General features: G+C 42.1%; 1 protein-coding gene across 1 annotated transcript in view; it reads right to left on the bottom strand.

Annotated features, from left to right (window-relative positions):
- Nucleotides 1-16,113, bottom strand: part of USP8 (ubiquitin specific peptidase 8) — a 580,270-nt gene that overhangs the window by 255,746 nt on the left and 308,411 nt on the right. Inside the window, exons 12-13 of the mRNA XM_086958250.1 lie at nt 4,924-4,995; nt 4,092-4,354 (exon numbers count right to left, since the gene is read on the bottom strand). Coding sequence (XP_086814376.1) covers nt 4,092-4,354; nt 4,924-4,995 — 335 coding nt within the window. The remainder of the gene's footprint in view (nt 1-4,091; nt 4,355-4,923; nt 4,996-16,113) is intronic.

Raw genomic sequence — 16,113 nt, 5'->3', positions numbered from 1 at the left:
GATCATGCCAGATGGCATATGCAAGCTCTGCAGTGGGACCTGAAGTTCCAATGGGCGCAACATCAGGGGGATCTTTCATACGACTTCCAGATCTCGGAGGAGACTGCACAACAACTGCAGTTGTGGTGGTTAAAAAACCAAGCTTGGGTCCGACGCAGATCTCAGTTTCTCAACCAGGACCTCACAGTGGTGACAGATGCGTCACTCCTGGGATAGGGCAGCCATTTGGGAGAGGGGGAGATCACAGGCGTCTGGTCTCCAGCGGAGTCCGGGCTCCATATAAACCTGCTGGAGCTTCAGGCGATTCATCTGACACTGAAGGCATCCCTTCCCTCTCTCAAATGGAAAGTGGTGCAGGTGTTCACAGAAAACACCACTGCCATGTGGTACTGCAACAAACAGGGCGGGTGGGGTCGTGGACCCTATGTCAAGAGGCTCTTTGTCACTTGACATGGCTGGAACATCAGGGCATGACCCTGGTGGTTCAACACCTGACAGGTTCTCTGACCGCCAGGGAAGACAAACTCAGCCTCTGGTGCCTAGTAGATCACAAATGGTGTCTTTCCTCAGAGGTGGTATAAGGTCTCTTTTAGCGGTAGGGAGAGCATTGGTTAGATCTGTTCACCACTGAAGAGAATGCACAATGTCAGCAATTCTGTGCGTTGGAATTTCCAAGCCGGCACTCGCTCGGTGACACTTTTCATTGCAAGTGGAACTGCTACCTCATGTGTGCCTTTCAGCCTGTACCACTTCTGCCCAGACTGCTGAAGATCAAGCGCAAGCAGGCCCAAGTCATTCTTGAGGCACCGGATGGGGCACTAAGAGTCTGGTATCCAGAGCTCCTGAGCATGGCTATCAAACCTCCACTCAGACTGTCTCTTCAGGAAGATCTTCTGTCGCAGCAGTAGGGGAGGGTTCTGCACCCAAACCTGTCCAGCCTCCACCTCCTTCCGTGGAGATTGAGCGGCGACAGTTGACAGCTTTTGACTTTCCTCCCGAAGTCTGTAACGTAATCTTGGCTGCTAGGCATCCCTTCACTAGGACTGTAAAAGCCTGTCGATGGAACACGTTTGTGGCAAGGTGCACAGCAAAGGCTGTGGATTACTTTTCTGCCCCTCTTCTAGAAATACTTTTGTACATACTTTCTTTGGCCCAGCAGGGCTCTGACCTGGGCAGTCTTAAGGGCTATCTTTCGGCCATCTCTGCTTTTCTTCGGCTTCCAAGATTGCCCTTTCTTGCTGCAAAATTTCATCAACCCTGCAGCATAATTCTAAATGCTCTGCATAAGACGCAGTGCAACAGCACATGAGAAGGACAGTCTGGAAACTGTTTTCTTCAAGGTTTTGGGATCGACTGCCCATGCTTTTCCCCGAAAAACCAGGCAGCTACCGGCCAGGGGGACAGAGCGGGTCATTTCTCCAAGGACACAACAGACAATGCCATCTGGACTGGATGTGAGGTGGCGAGATAGCTTCCTGTGGGAATATTCATGTGTGTTTGTGTGTGAGTACTGCCTGAGTGCTCGCACTCCCCCGCCTTGTAGTCAGGAGGGGGCTAAACGCTAGTTTGAAGTAGGCCAGCCCAGGACAGTTACACCTAAAGTCACAGGGTGTCCCGCTCTTCTCCCCGGCAAATGAACATATTGAAAGGATGCCAGTGAAAATGGCAGCATAGAAGTGCGCATGTGACAGCCAAACAGAACGAGTCACCAATTGCGACATACAGAAGCCCGAATGTTCCTCTATAAAGCAGAGGCAGTGACTTCTTTGGTCTGGTAATAATGAGATGGAGTGACTGCATAGCAACAGGCCTCTACTCAAACTTTCACTTGTGGGTGTCTTCACCTCCTAGACCACTTCTGTTGTATTCATTGTGGGAACTGGTGCACTGGTGCCAAGCTCTGTATCTACAGATGCAACTTAACATACTGAAAGGAGGGGGGAACTGGGGAAACAACCTCCCTCCGGCCTAGGACCATCACTGTGAGTATCAGTGTCACTTGAAGCACATCCTCCACGTACCAGAACGCAAATCACAGTAATTCCACCGATAAACACTGAAGAGCAGCAAAACTGATTTCGGGACAGCCAACATCTGGAACTAACTAGCAACAGAGACACTACCCGGGCTTTAGTTGCACTCAAGCTTTGAAACACTAGAACTTGATCTTGTGCAAACCCATCAACAAAGTGAAACCCATTGTTTTGGTGGTAGGTTAGAGTTCAGTACTGCAAAACACAAAGTGGGGCACAACCCCACCGAGGAAATCCTACACAGCTACATGCAAAACACGACTCATCAAATCCAATGACACTGCATCCACCTTGGCTGACCAGCTGCCTACACATGAGGGTCGATAGAAATCATCCTAAGAAACCCTGTAGAAGACAGAAAGTTGGAGAGTCATCCCACCCATGGATACCCCAGGAACCAGAGCCCTTTGTTTTTTAAGTGCCATGACTTTTAAGTACCATTTAAGGTAATCTAATGTTGCTTTATTTACACTGTATGTTCAAAAGGAGTTCTTACAGAAGTCAGATTAACAAATATTTAAACCATTCTCACAATATTATGAAACTAGTATCTGCAAATTACTTTGAACACAATCTATGTACACTTTTCACTACTTACAACCATACTGTGCTGTAGCGTTATGTAACATACATGATTTTTCTACACTTAATATAATGTTTATTCGTCAAAAAATTTGTTTTAACATGAAGAGCATTTTAATAAAGGCAATCTTGTTTGGGTAAACACTAGAGATTGAGAACATTTTCTTGCGGTAATGACATCAGAGAGCTTAATCAAACATTCACTGACTAAGTAGCTGTGCTGTGATCGTAGAGAACACATTTAATGTCATCACATGTCTATGGTCCCTTACTGAAACCTAGATACACATCCCTAGCTCATGTATACCCATCTTTCACTTTGGGCTGGAGTCAGTCCATCAGTGCAGTGGGACTGCTGGAATAGAACGGGATTTCTTTTCCTATACTTCCGATTAATCAGGCGGTCGTGGTGGCTTTCAGTAGTCCAATATAGTAGTAGCCCAGGGCGATAAGAGCTCGTCACTGTTCTCACATCTCCAAAAACGTAGCCGCAGCAGCGGTCTCTCGTTTCAAAGGTGCTCGCTTCTTCGTGTGCGCGCCACCACGACCGCCTGATTAATCAGAAGTATAGGAGAAGAAATCCTGTTCTATTCCAGCAGTCCTACTGCACTGATGGACTGACTCCAGCCCAAAGTGAAAGATACATTCGGCCCAATTCTTGATCCCTAAGCCCACTAGCAATTGACCACACGGAAGGTGGTCCATCAGATCCCTAACAATCGGAGCCGGCTAGCCCAAATGACCATGAATTGTCTTGCCCCACTACAACACTTCCTGTCCTGATGAAGACCCCGTTTAAGGGCTCAAGTAAACCTCCCATGTAGGGGTCGAAACGTCGACGGCTCTACCAGTCTCGTCATCCGGCACTATCCATGACTAAAAATATTTATGATTGTGACCGTAGAATGACTTTTGTACTATTTCAATTGTATTGTTGGCTTGAATAAGTTATAGCCTTTTCTTAAATTAATAAGGAATGTTTTATCTTGAATATGAAACGAAGTTCTCTCTTTTGAACAACCCTACCCTCTTCCATTTCACACCTTACACTTCCTCCCCTTCCTGTGCTTGGGGCTCTAATATTTTTTATGTCAAAAGCTTGAATTGATTGATTAGCACATTGTGATTTAAAGACAGTGTTTGCTTTATTAAACGTGATGAATTCTGTATTTGAAAAAGTTTTTGAATAATTAATTGCGTACTTTTATGATACGCTGTTTCTCTGGGACCCTTATCTATGTATCACTAACATGTAGAAGCAATTTTAAAAAGTGTAGGTTAGCACCAAATACAGTCTCATGTGCTGAGACGTCCAATAGCACCATACAGTGTGTGCAGGACAGACTGTAAAATGTGTGCACCAAAGAAACATGAAAAATATCTGCATAAGAAAATCTGCTGAGGAAATGGTAATCATTAGAAAGTTACACTGTGAAATATTAAAATATAATCAAAAGAAATGCTTAAGGTACTTACTTATTTTCACGATTAATAGTAGGTGTTGGCAGTATTTTTTTCCTTTCTTCCTCTTTTAAAGCTTGGGTTATATCAGGGGATGAGTAGGAGCGCTTCAATTTGGAAACATCTCTGTCCATATCAGTAGCAGCCGGTGGCTTTACTTTATGAGTCGGGGGTGTAGAGGGAGGTGTGGTTGTAGAGGTCACCTCCGGAATATACATATGGACGGTGTGTGTTGGCGAGTGGTAGTACCGATATGTGCCAGTTACTGCATCAAGGAACTAGAAAGAAATAGAAAAACATTTCTTAAAAAACTTAACTATACTGCAGTGCACTATTATACAAAAATACACTTCTATGCAGGACTTGTTATTTTAGTTCGAATGTCATGAGTTCACAAAGGAAAGCACTGGAAAAAGCAGAATACTGAACTTAACTAAAATTACTATAGAGGCACATCTGCTTGAAATATCGTAATGTAACAAAGCTTTTGCCACTGTTTAGAAAATGATTTTTAAACATAGAACCTGGCACTCACTGAAGCTCCTGTTTCATGAATATGCAATAAAGGATTCTAAATGCACAAGACCTCAGTCTTGCAATGTATGATTTATATATCATATATATATATATATATATATATATATATATATATATATATATATATATGATATATAAATATATCTTTAATATCACACTGCCGTCCACATCACTAACAATATTGCTTGTTCCCATTTATTTTTCATCTGTCTACAAATAAAAAAGTGAATACTGTTTAACTATATAGTTTCTAGGAAATACCACCAAACCTTCAAACTGTAATTTCAAATTTATAAAGACAGTAGCTTACCTTAACCCAACCAGGCATTCCTGGCACCATCCTTCCAGTTTCCTCACTTCGTGCTCTCATCAAAGTCTCTCTCTGGAGGAGGACAAGAAATCATCAAAACGTTTTATGTTATTGTTTTAACTCTGAACTTTTTTAGCATGACACTTTTACATACAAAATGCACAAGAACTGGTGAAATCAACACTTCTCTTTATGCAGCGCATCACATTAGCACTCAAACTAGAGTCAATCAATTATACATTATTTTGTGTGCTAAGCTAATGATAGCCTAACTGCTGTATTTTGTGATTTCTGTAAGCGATAGTACAGGCAGTTACAATAATTCAGTCTTGAATTGATAATGATATCGCTTACTAAAGACATGTGGGTACTGGAAAAAAGTGGTGCAAGTGGCCTCACATTGAAAAATTGAAGATATAACGGCTTAATACAGATTTCACCTGGTAAGCTAGCATTTATCCAAGTCTTAACCTTACCCACGGTTTGTTAAAGAGGTTCAACAAGTGATGAATTCCACAGAATCTTTTAAAAACAATGGAAACCTCGACGTAAGATCAGAGGGCTATATAAATGTGAAAATCAGTAGGTGAATAAGAAAGCCCTTCCAGATGCTACAAGATGAGGAGACCTCTTAGTATAGAAGGTGATCGGGGGAGACAGGGGGGGGGGGGGATTCCTACTTTTGATGTAGAATTGTTATTAGTAGATAAACACACGAGTTTTTTCTTTTTTCCCTTATTTCTATCATATTTGATTGTTTGCCTATGTAATTGATAGGAATATTTTACAATGTCCTTATTCCCTTTTCTTAGTCCATAGACATTACAATATCTGAGACTTATGTATATCTGCATTTATCTGGCCACCAATTATTTGGTGGAAAGTTACTCTAATAGAACTGTTACCTTATTTGTTCATGTCGCATTAATGGCATACGCAGTGTCATAAGTGTAACTATGTTCAAAAACCTCAACAGAATTGTGTTAAAAAAAACGGAAAAAAGGATAGAAGGTGCTCAGAGACCTTTTGGCTGCACTGAGAAAGAAATTAAATGAATAACTGAATGCCATTTTGGTCTGCATTTGTGACCTTTGAAAGTCTGTTTAGCAAGGTAAAATAAGTAACTAACTATGGGACCAACTCTTATGTGCCTTACCGTAAGAAACTGCACAGCGAGGTACGTATTATAAAGGTCTCCAGTATATATTCCACAGTTCCAGCATTAAAAGAAGACATAGAAGCCAGTCATCAATAAATCAAATGTCATTGTCCAAAAAACCCAAGAGACGGCTTCTGGTGCCATGTTTCAATTGGAAAGCAGACTACAGGAGATGACAGGAAACCATTATCCTAATAGGAGTGGAGTTGCTTAACCACAATTATCATCAGGTTCTTAGGTAACGAGGGCAGGTTGGAATCTGACCTAAAATTGGAGAGCACGGTGGAGTCAACATTTATTCTTTAAAGAAAGGCATGACGGGTTCTGTAAGCTATCAGCTATGGTACTCGTGCTAAGAGAGGAGATAATAAGCCAACAAACTAGGGGAGAAAAAAGAGGCTTGTTCTTGGAGTAGCCACGCTGGAACTGAATTAAGGGTGTTATTGAGTAGATTACAAAATATCAAAAAGGATAAACTGCATAAGGGGTAACCTATGTAACCACCTGGCCTACATTTATGAAAGAAACACACTGGAAGAATCTAAATGATGACATCCTTGATCATCAGTGCAAAGTGTTGATGTGTAGAGGAAAAGGCATTTCACATGCAACTTTTTGCACCAGCAGCAGTATGGATACAAAAGAGTCATCTTTTTGTCATTGCTCAGTTTTGAGGCGCCTTAACTCCATCACTTAGCACTGTCCAGATATAAACGAAAATAAAACAAGTGTTGTGCAATACTTGCTCAGCCAAGAAACTGGTACTGTAAAGAACAAGTTACTTACATTCGGTAATGCGCTTTCTGGTAGAGACTCTAGCCACAGATTCCTCACCTCCTGAATATTCCCCAGGCAGCAACTGAATCTGGAAACTTTTCAGCAGCTCCTCTGTGTGCAGGTAGGTGGCACCTTTCAGCCTCGCACTGACGCCGTTCCACTCTGAAAATTATATGTGGAGCCTATGTAGGCGCCACCACTGTGCGCCGTCGTCGTCAGTAGCTTTTGAGAGCACCGGTGCCTCCACATACAGAGTCCCAAAAGTAAATTAGTGTGGCCAATGTGCAGATTCCTAGACGTAGGGCCTTATTAATGTTGTAGTGTAGTTCCTAGTTTCCCACTAGGCCCTGCGCATTGGAATAACATAAACAGTAGTATCGACGTGGAACTGCGGATATTCCAGGCCTCCACTGACTATGCTAAACTTAATTGGGTTGTGTTACCAACTAGCTCAGAGGTCACTGGAAACTTTCTTCTCTGCATAGGAAGTGATCAGCTTCCTTGGCACAGACAAGAAGGGATTCAGCTTTCCAACAACCGTGCAACATGACAACTTTGCTCCTCAGATCAAGAGTCGATCTCTAGGGTCGTGTGAAACAATAGACATAGATTTCACTCAGTCAGTCTAGTGCAGTTTACTTTCACAGTATGTAGAGAATAGAGAGACGGGCGTTTATCAATAAAGGGTTAACATTTATTGAACAGTCTTTCTTCTCATACAAGAGAAATGTATTGCCACAATTGCAATAACTGTTATTATAAAAAGTACGTACAGTAAGATAAGTATTGCGAAATAGAACTGTAAAAGCATTGATATGGTTTCTTAGCCATACAATGGTTTAAAAGTAATAAAACATATATACAGTCATATATACATTTGGCTAACATACTCAACTGGTGCTTCTAACTAAGCCTACCCCAGTGTGCCTGACCTAAGCCTAACACGTGAGAAGGGGGAGTAAGTAAGTAGCTTAAGTTAAGTTGGTTTTGCCAAGGTTTGTTTCAAGAATTCTCGTCTAAGGGTTTAGTCAACACCATACCTCTGAATAGAATGATGGAGGATTGGTATCTCCTTCAGGGGTCTCTCTCGATATCCCAGTCACCCGCGAGGGTAAACTGGAAGCGCCGGGACTGGATTTCTCTGCACGAGAAAGGCAGCGGCTTCTCTCAGCGCGTCGAGGAAGGAGGGGTGACAGCGTCCGCGGGCAGCTGGGCTGGATGTCTTCGCAGAGGACGGCTGCACGGCTCCTCAAGCGTACTGCACCATAGGTCGCGCTGTAGCGGCGATAATGGTAATCAGCAGCTTCACCACCACAGGATAGCAGGCTGCAGCGACAAGAGTGCTAGTTTTTACCAACACAGGGTCATGCAGGCAGCTGGCATCAGCAACAGGTTCGCTCATTGCTTAAGGCAACGTTGGTAATATTTATACCTGACAGGTGCCGGGTTTGACGCAAGTTTGCTGGACATAAGACGTCAATTAAAGATGTCACTAGGAAGTGACAGTTATCAGTTGCTCATTAGAGTTCCATTACTAATCAAAACATAGCAAGCGGGGATTTCCAGGTTTGCTGAGTTTTTATCTTGTTGAAGAACTCGGAGTGTTATCTAGGAATATCAGATAGTGACTGCTGCTCTGTCATTGCACTAATTGGTCGCAAAGGAAGTAGCAGAGAGTCATGCTGGAATGTGGCTCTGTTCGTGTGAGGCCAGAGATGACTTTTCAGAAAATCGTACTTGAACGGTTATGCCAATATAGGGAATAAATGGATTTATAGCCGAATAGGGGCATAAGGTCACAGTATCGATCAGGAACCTAGATAAGCACGCAACACCCACTCCACGTTTACATGTCCATCAAAATTACTAAAACTAAGCAATTAGATGTATGTGTAACATTGCCCACCCCAAAATACATAAATGCATTCGAAATAGGCGTACTTGTAATACATGGAATTTAGGTACTGTACGTTTTTTAAAGCATAGTAATCGTTCAAAAGGTATTGCATATGAAATCAATGAACGATTATGCAAAAAGAATTACACATGAAGTATCTCTGACAGAAGAAATGCGAGATAAATCATCACATAAAAATGCATTGTAATAACATGTGTGCTAGAGGCTGGTGTTATGTTGTTATGTCTCTAGATGTGCTTAGAAATAGAAGTGTGAAGCTTCTGTTCTCTAAGAATAGTTTTTACGTTAAGCAAAGAATTATTCGTGCCAAAAAGAGAGGGTCAATATTTTTAAAAAAATTGTCCAATTCAAAGAAAATAGATTTCCAAAGCTCCTGGCAGTTTTTGTTGATCAAAACTGAAGGCCGAATTCAGAGTTCATGGGAACGCTGTGTGTCGGAAAGCTTTTCAAAAGTTATTGTTTCTCTATGGGTGAGAACATCGTATCAGACAGGCTCGCAAAGAATTGGTCTACAAAATCAGGTGATAGTTCAACCAAATTAGATAGCGCTGTAACTTGGCAGGTGTGAGAATGATTGCTGTCATCGAAGGCAGGACCAGCAATGCTCACAGAACGTTGTACCTGGATGATGTTACTTTTGTCACTCGCTCCACTGTTACCACTTGGCTGTAGTACAGGAGTCTCCACGAATGCCGTCATCAGGATTGGTAGCCGCTGGGGACAACACAATGCGTGAGCCGTTATTGGACTTAGCAAAGTATCGACGTCCATTGGTACTGCTGATGGAAGTGAAAGACAGATGTCCAACACGCATTCATCGCCGCAAAGCATACACCGTAGCACAGGTAAAATGCAATTTTGCCATATCGGTCTGAATGAAAGGAACCAGGTCATGTTTAGATCTCTCAGCCTGGCCAATCCGAGGACGTTAGTTATCCTGTCCCTGTAGCGCATTGCTAGGATTGTCTCTTCCATTCCCATGGGAGCTATGTCTGAGCCGAGGCTTGCCATATCGTAGCAGGATGGTCAAAAATAGAATCCCTGCGATGAGTCCCAAAAATAGTGGTATACCACCAAAGATGGAGTGCACAAAATTAGGAAAGATTCCCAAAATTGCCTGGAAGGGTGTTAGCAGTCCCGAAAAGACTGTCTTAAATATGCCTGGGATGCTTGTTGCACTAGACATGTTAAGGAGTTGGCTGAACATTTCTACGAAATGCACGGGGCAATTTGTTGATAAAAGGTCATGGACTTCAGTAGCCGTCCTTGCGACTAGAAGATCATACGTCTCTTTAGATGACGTTATAGGCACTGTTGTCTGTAAAAGTACAGATTTCATTTTGCTTAATGTATCAATTCGTATAGAATAGAGATTCAGACGAGGCCAGAGGGGAGTCACTATGTCTGGAGGCCCGCTCGGGAACAATGCTTGCATGCAACATTTGACCATGGACGTTACTTGTACTAGATAACTTTTCCCTGGCGCGAGGCCACAGCACCTGTGATCCGTTCTAAGAATGTAACTCCCGTTTGCGAGTTGCATAAAGAAGGGCTCTATCTAGTCAGTCAAGTCAAGTCAAGTCATAAAATTTGTATAGCGCACTACATACCCAGAGGGTTTCAAGGCGCTTAGGAAGGGGAGGAGGATTATTTGTCAAATATCCACGTTTTAAGCTGCTTTCTGAACGCTAGGTGGTTCTGGGTGAGGCGAAGGTAAGCGGGGAGTGAGTTCCATGTTTTAGCAGCCAGGTATGAAAAGGATCTGCCTCCCATGGTGGTCTTGTTGATGCGAGGTACAGTGGCGAAGGCTTGGCTGGAAGAGCGTAGTTGGCGGGAGGGGGTGTAGAAGGACAGTCGAGAGTTGAGGCAATCTGGTCCGATGTCGTAGAGTGATTTGTGTGCGTGGGTAAGCAGTCGGAAGGTGATCCTTTTATTGACGGGGAGTTGCAGGTGTGACTAGCTGGTGGCATGAGAGGTTGTTTGAATTTCCATCACATGCTCCGTGTAAATTAATACCCTGACACAAAAGTATACCGCTTAGTGAGTGTTTACAGTTGTCACCACTAAGAAATACATTTTTGTCGCTGTCACTATAGCAAGAATGAGTGTATGGTAATTTCCATTCGGATTTTACATATCCCTTACCCAATTGTTCATATTGGCCAGCAGGTATGTACTCAAGGCATTTATGAAATCGGAAAGTTGTTATCGGAATTGTGATAATTCCGTGTATTATCCATTCAATGACAGGACTCTCTGACATTGTCAATGATAATCTCTCGAGTTTTTCGATGCTCAGGATTGTATAGTCTGCTCCTTTCTGTGCCAAACTGATCTGTTTATCAGTAAGGTTAAAACTGGAAAATAATGACGTTGTGTTGATTAAACGCCAAGGCACATAGCCTGAACGAAGATTTTGCAGCGTCCAGCCTAGTTCTATAATAGAGCGTAATTGAGACTGGCCATGTTGTAACATTAGCAAATCTCTGTCTATCACATCAAAGGCAGAGGATACAATATTGTCCAAAGAATATATTCTGGAAGACAGAGTCATTAACCCATTGTCTACTACAGAAAGTGATTTCTCCAAATTAATACGATCAATTTCTCGTATTTTTTCAGCAGTTTCAATTTGCTTTACTTTCCAAGCCTCGTTGTAAGCAGCATAGATACTGGTCGCTATGAAACGCTTTTGACGCTGTTTGCGTGGTCCAAGAATGAAATCGCGCAAATCAGCACCATCTTTTAATAAAGACAAGTGTTGCTTAATTTCAGCCAGTGTGGATGTAGTTAGCCATTCTAGGCAGAGTTTCCCTACACTGTATGTTGTTATAATCCCTGGATGTTGTCTCTGGGAGTATCTTGAGTCTAATCTGGTCATTTTTAAACCCTGTGTTTTATTCAGGAATCTATCTTGACAGCTATTTGTGTCTGTAGGCCAGATTAACCACTTTTTCCAATCAGGATGTGTTCTGTTGAAATGTAAAATTTGTGACACGTCTAATTCAATATCAGCTGTTGTATTTTCAGGTATTGGCTTTGGTATAGACGGTGTTTTCATTTCTTTGATCTTAGCTAGGCCAAGACAAGATGTTTGGTGTACAGTGTCATTTAAAAATAACATTTGTTCTGGTATCATGCAGGTTCTAAATAGTGCTTCAATGCCTTGCACCTGCCAATCTTTTGTACCCCAAATTGTTTTCGTTTCAATATTATTTTTCCAATAATCAAAACCAAATGTCATCATTTTGTCATAAAATGCTTCTGAATATATCAATTTAGAATTTGTCAGCATTGTTTTCATACCTGTTTTATCTAACAGTTTGTAATAAAATGTTTCTGCATCACTGGTGTTAAACCCTGAGAAGTATTTGAATTTCTCAAAAAATGCTTTAGAACTGCTTTTAGGTGGTGTAGCACAATGTTCCCATTGATTATACATAAAAACATTTCTAGGCTGTGCAGATTTATGCAAGTAATGATCCCCATAGTGGGTATAACAGAATAACTGCTCATAACTAGATGAACCTTGTAAATAATCATGATCTGTGAATCTAGCTGACATTACTAAATCAGACATCATGTCATTAATACTGTTAAAGTCCCAATCATCAGAGAATGTACCTGGTGTCACAAAGTCACTTAAGGAAACCTTTAGTTGATGAGGATACTTCAGGATTTCGACCGGACCATAGATCTCATAGTCTGTTTTCTCCCATACTACCCCACCAGGTATTGGAATTGCTGTGACATTTACTGTTGACAGTTCTCTTTTCTTCACGTGGGATGATCTGTGTGGTTTCAGGACTAGGTTGATGTTCTGACTTGCTGTGTCCATTGTAATATATTTTCCTTCAATGAATTTTCCCAAACATAGTACCATGATGAGCCAAAGCAGGAGGAAAAATACACCTAGACCGAACCAGAACTCTAGCCAAGGGGAAATTAGGTAGATTTCCTTCAGTTGATGAAAGAGTTCCGTTGCTTTTTCTTTAAAAGACTTTTTTGTTTCTGGCATCACTTCGGGGTCGTTTAAATCTTCAGAGAAGTTGTCGAAGTTGATGAAATAACCAGAGGCAGTTCTGTCAATTGATGGGATTGTTTTTTCAATCTGTCTCTCGGTAGCACTTTCTGATGCCACATTAGTGTAGACTGGTGTTGTTTCTTGACGAACTGTTTCAATCTGTGTTTCAAGAGGCACGAGTTCCATGGCTGTATTGCATAGTCCTTCATTGTGCACTGCAGGCTGATCGAATGTGATGAGTCTTTCAGTTTGAACCTCTTGGATTGTTGCAAGTTTGGGTATTCTGTTGTTTCTTGGGAGTCCACTGGGCCTACTGTTGATTATAGGCCACATGCTTGTGGTTTTACCAGATCGATGGACACGACTCTGTTCTCCTTTTTACCAGCAAGGGGCGGTAGCACAACTGATCTTGTTCCGGTGACTGCTAAGACAGGTACTGCTTTTCTGTAAGAAGGCCCAAATTCCTTCTTAACCGCGATCTTTTCTCTGACTAGATCCCCAATCTTTGGAATCCAGACAGGCCTTGCTGGGGCTGTTGCGGGTGGTGCCTCGTCAGTGGTACTTGGCTGTTGCTTTAACTTTATGTTGCTTAATGATTTTCTTGTTTCATTCAGTTCCTGTAAAACAGCCAAACGGTCTTTTACATCAAAGTGCGTTTTTTCTTCTTGTACCACTGACATCTGACTATCGAGGTCCTGAACGTTCATTCTAATTCCGAACAATAGTTCGTATGGGCTGAAACCTTTTAGAGAATTTCTTGGCATGTTGTTAAGACTAGTCTGGACACTTATTAAATGTTTGACCCACCCAGCGCCTGAACCTAATACCTTCGCTGTTATTGATTGCTTTATGTCCCGGTTTTTTCTTTCTACCACACTTGTGCGACGGACAAGAATACCGCAACCCAATTCCCATGCTGGCCATGGCCTCCTTATAAGCTCGAGAGCTGAAAGCAGGACCCTGGTCAGAATGGAACGTGGTAATTGCGTATATGCCGATATGGACTCGCAAATCTTTTATAACCGTTCTAGCGTCAGCCGAGCGCTGGGGACCTCATTTTTTAAGTGCTTTTCGTCTTAACTGTGTACAATGGGACGCGCTTCTCTTCTTTGTTGCGCAGATAGACCGCCTTATGCTGTCTAGAAGGGATCCTGAAACTACTCTGGCCTGTTCATTTCTGCGATCTCGGTTGCAGTTTTCACATTTTTGAGCAAAACATTGAATATCTATGCTCATTCCTGGCCACCAGTACTCTGATTGTAATTCTTTCAGAGAGGCTTTGATTGTTTGGTGTTTCAGACCCAACCCCATGTGTGCTTCCAGTAAGAGGAAGCCCCTCCTGCTCCTGTTTGGAATTACTCTATCCCCCACTCCATGGATTCGAGCAAAAGGAACGGAGTTTGCATCGATTATGTATGCATAATTGAGTGGATAGTTTACGGGTAGTGCTGCACAGTCGCCTTTTACGGTCGTTCTTACTGCCAGCATGGTTTCCCCGTCTATGTACTTATCTGTACGCTTTTTTGTGGCTACGGAAGCCGGTTTAGTTGCTTCCGCTTTGGCTGTATTAGCCAATGAATTCCCTGCAACGTGAACGCCATCACGCTGAAGACTCTGTGCGTGAATCACGTGAGTCTTTTGTAGTTCTTTGTGTAAAAGAGCTACCTCGTTCCAGAGCAATTTATGCTTTATTGTGGCACCTGTGTCATCTTTGTAGTCGTTTTCGATCCAACTCTGCAGTTTATTGTTGTAAGAGTTGACGCAAAAATGAGAATCGCACACAATAAGTGTGGGGAATTCGCGTTCTGCATTTTCGAGCGCCATCTTTAAAGATCTGATTTCAGTTCTTTGAACCGAACAGTACTTTACTGATTCAGTTTTCGTTACTTTCGGTCTGAATTTACCGCACAGCCAACGACCTTTAATGATCGCACATGCTGCATTGTAGGATTTACTCTCTACATTAAAATGCTGTACAAAGCTATCTGTATAGATTATACAGGCGTATTGTGGGAGAGGCAGGATTTCGATTGGCAGAGGATATTCTTCTTCATATTCTAAATCATTCAGTTCTTCAAATTGCGGGGCGAAATAGTATTTCACGTCTTCCGCTCCTAGAGAATCTATGTACTGTATCCATTTCGGATCCAGTGACACTGTAGGCAGGTTTACTGGGCTGAATAGCGCCTCGAAGGCGGATTCCGCTGTAAGGATATTAATCCGTTTGCCGTGTGCTAGTTCTTGTTCATTTGCTAATGCGATTTGCACTGCGTTCACAGTTCTTTCTGTGTGACTGAATGTTTTTTCTGCTTGTGTGTACAAGTGGGATTTAATTGAAATTGGTACCTTCTCTCCCTCATTAGAGGTTAGGTACGTGAATCCGCATCTTCCTGGGATGACTCGGATTACAAGATCGATCGTGTTGTCACGCGTATCTAATTTTGTTTTTGCTAACATGTCTGTTTGTAGTGATCTCAAAATTTCTGTGTGTTTTTGAGTCCAATTGATTTGTTTTAAATCAGGTTTTATTAGTTCGTAGAGAGGTTTAACCCTTTCTGCGTAATTTAGGATGTAAGTTCTTCCGAAATTCAGAAAACCTAGTATGGATTGTAAATTCTTCAGCGTTTTTGGAGCTTGGAGTACAGCGCACTTCTCTAAGAAGTTGTCCGCTAGGCTTTTCCCTTCACTTGATAATTCGTACCCTAAAAATAGTACTGTCAGATGGGCAATTCGGGACTTTTTAAAGTTGAATTTGTAACCCTCTGCAGCGAACCCAAGTATAATGGTGTTCACTCTTTTCAAGTGAGTATCCAAGTCGTCGTCTGTGAGATAAATATCATCTACGTAAGACAATGCTTCATCATCATAGATTTGTAGTAACTCTGTTACCCTAGCTGAGAATAGTCCTGGGCTGTTCTTGAACCCTTGTGGGAGACGACAGAATTTTTTCTGTGACCCAAAGGCGGAGAAAGCGGTCAAGTATCTGCTTTCTGGTGCAATGTTTTGACAAAAGAAACCATTAGAAATGTCTAATGTCGTTTTATATTTTTTCCTAACTATATTATTCATTAGGGCTGCACTATGAGAGTTTTGTACTGCAAAAGTTTTGCAACATGTATTAAGATGTCTGTAGTCCAAAACTAGACGATATGAATTGTCTGGCTTGGAGACAGGAAACAAAGGATTGTTCATTTGAGAGGTGCATGTTTCAATCACCCCCTGGTACTCAAGTTGATCTAAGATCTCCCTGACCTGTTTTTTAGCTTCTTGCTTTATGGGATACTGCCGTTGGGCAGTTGGTTCACTTTTTAG

The sequence above is a fragment of the Lissotriton vulgaris genome, chromosome 2_1, assembly GCF_964263255.1.
Source record: "Lissotriton vulgaris chromosome 2_1, aLisVul1.2, whole genome shotgun sequence".
NCBI lineage: Eukaryota > Metazoa > Chordata > Amphibia > Caudata > Salamandridae > Lissotriton > Lissotriton vulgaris.
Note: the sequence above shows the minus strand (reverse complement) of the source record. Positions and strands in the feature narration are given on the sequence as shown.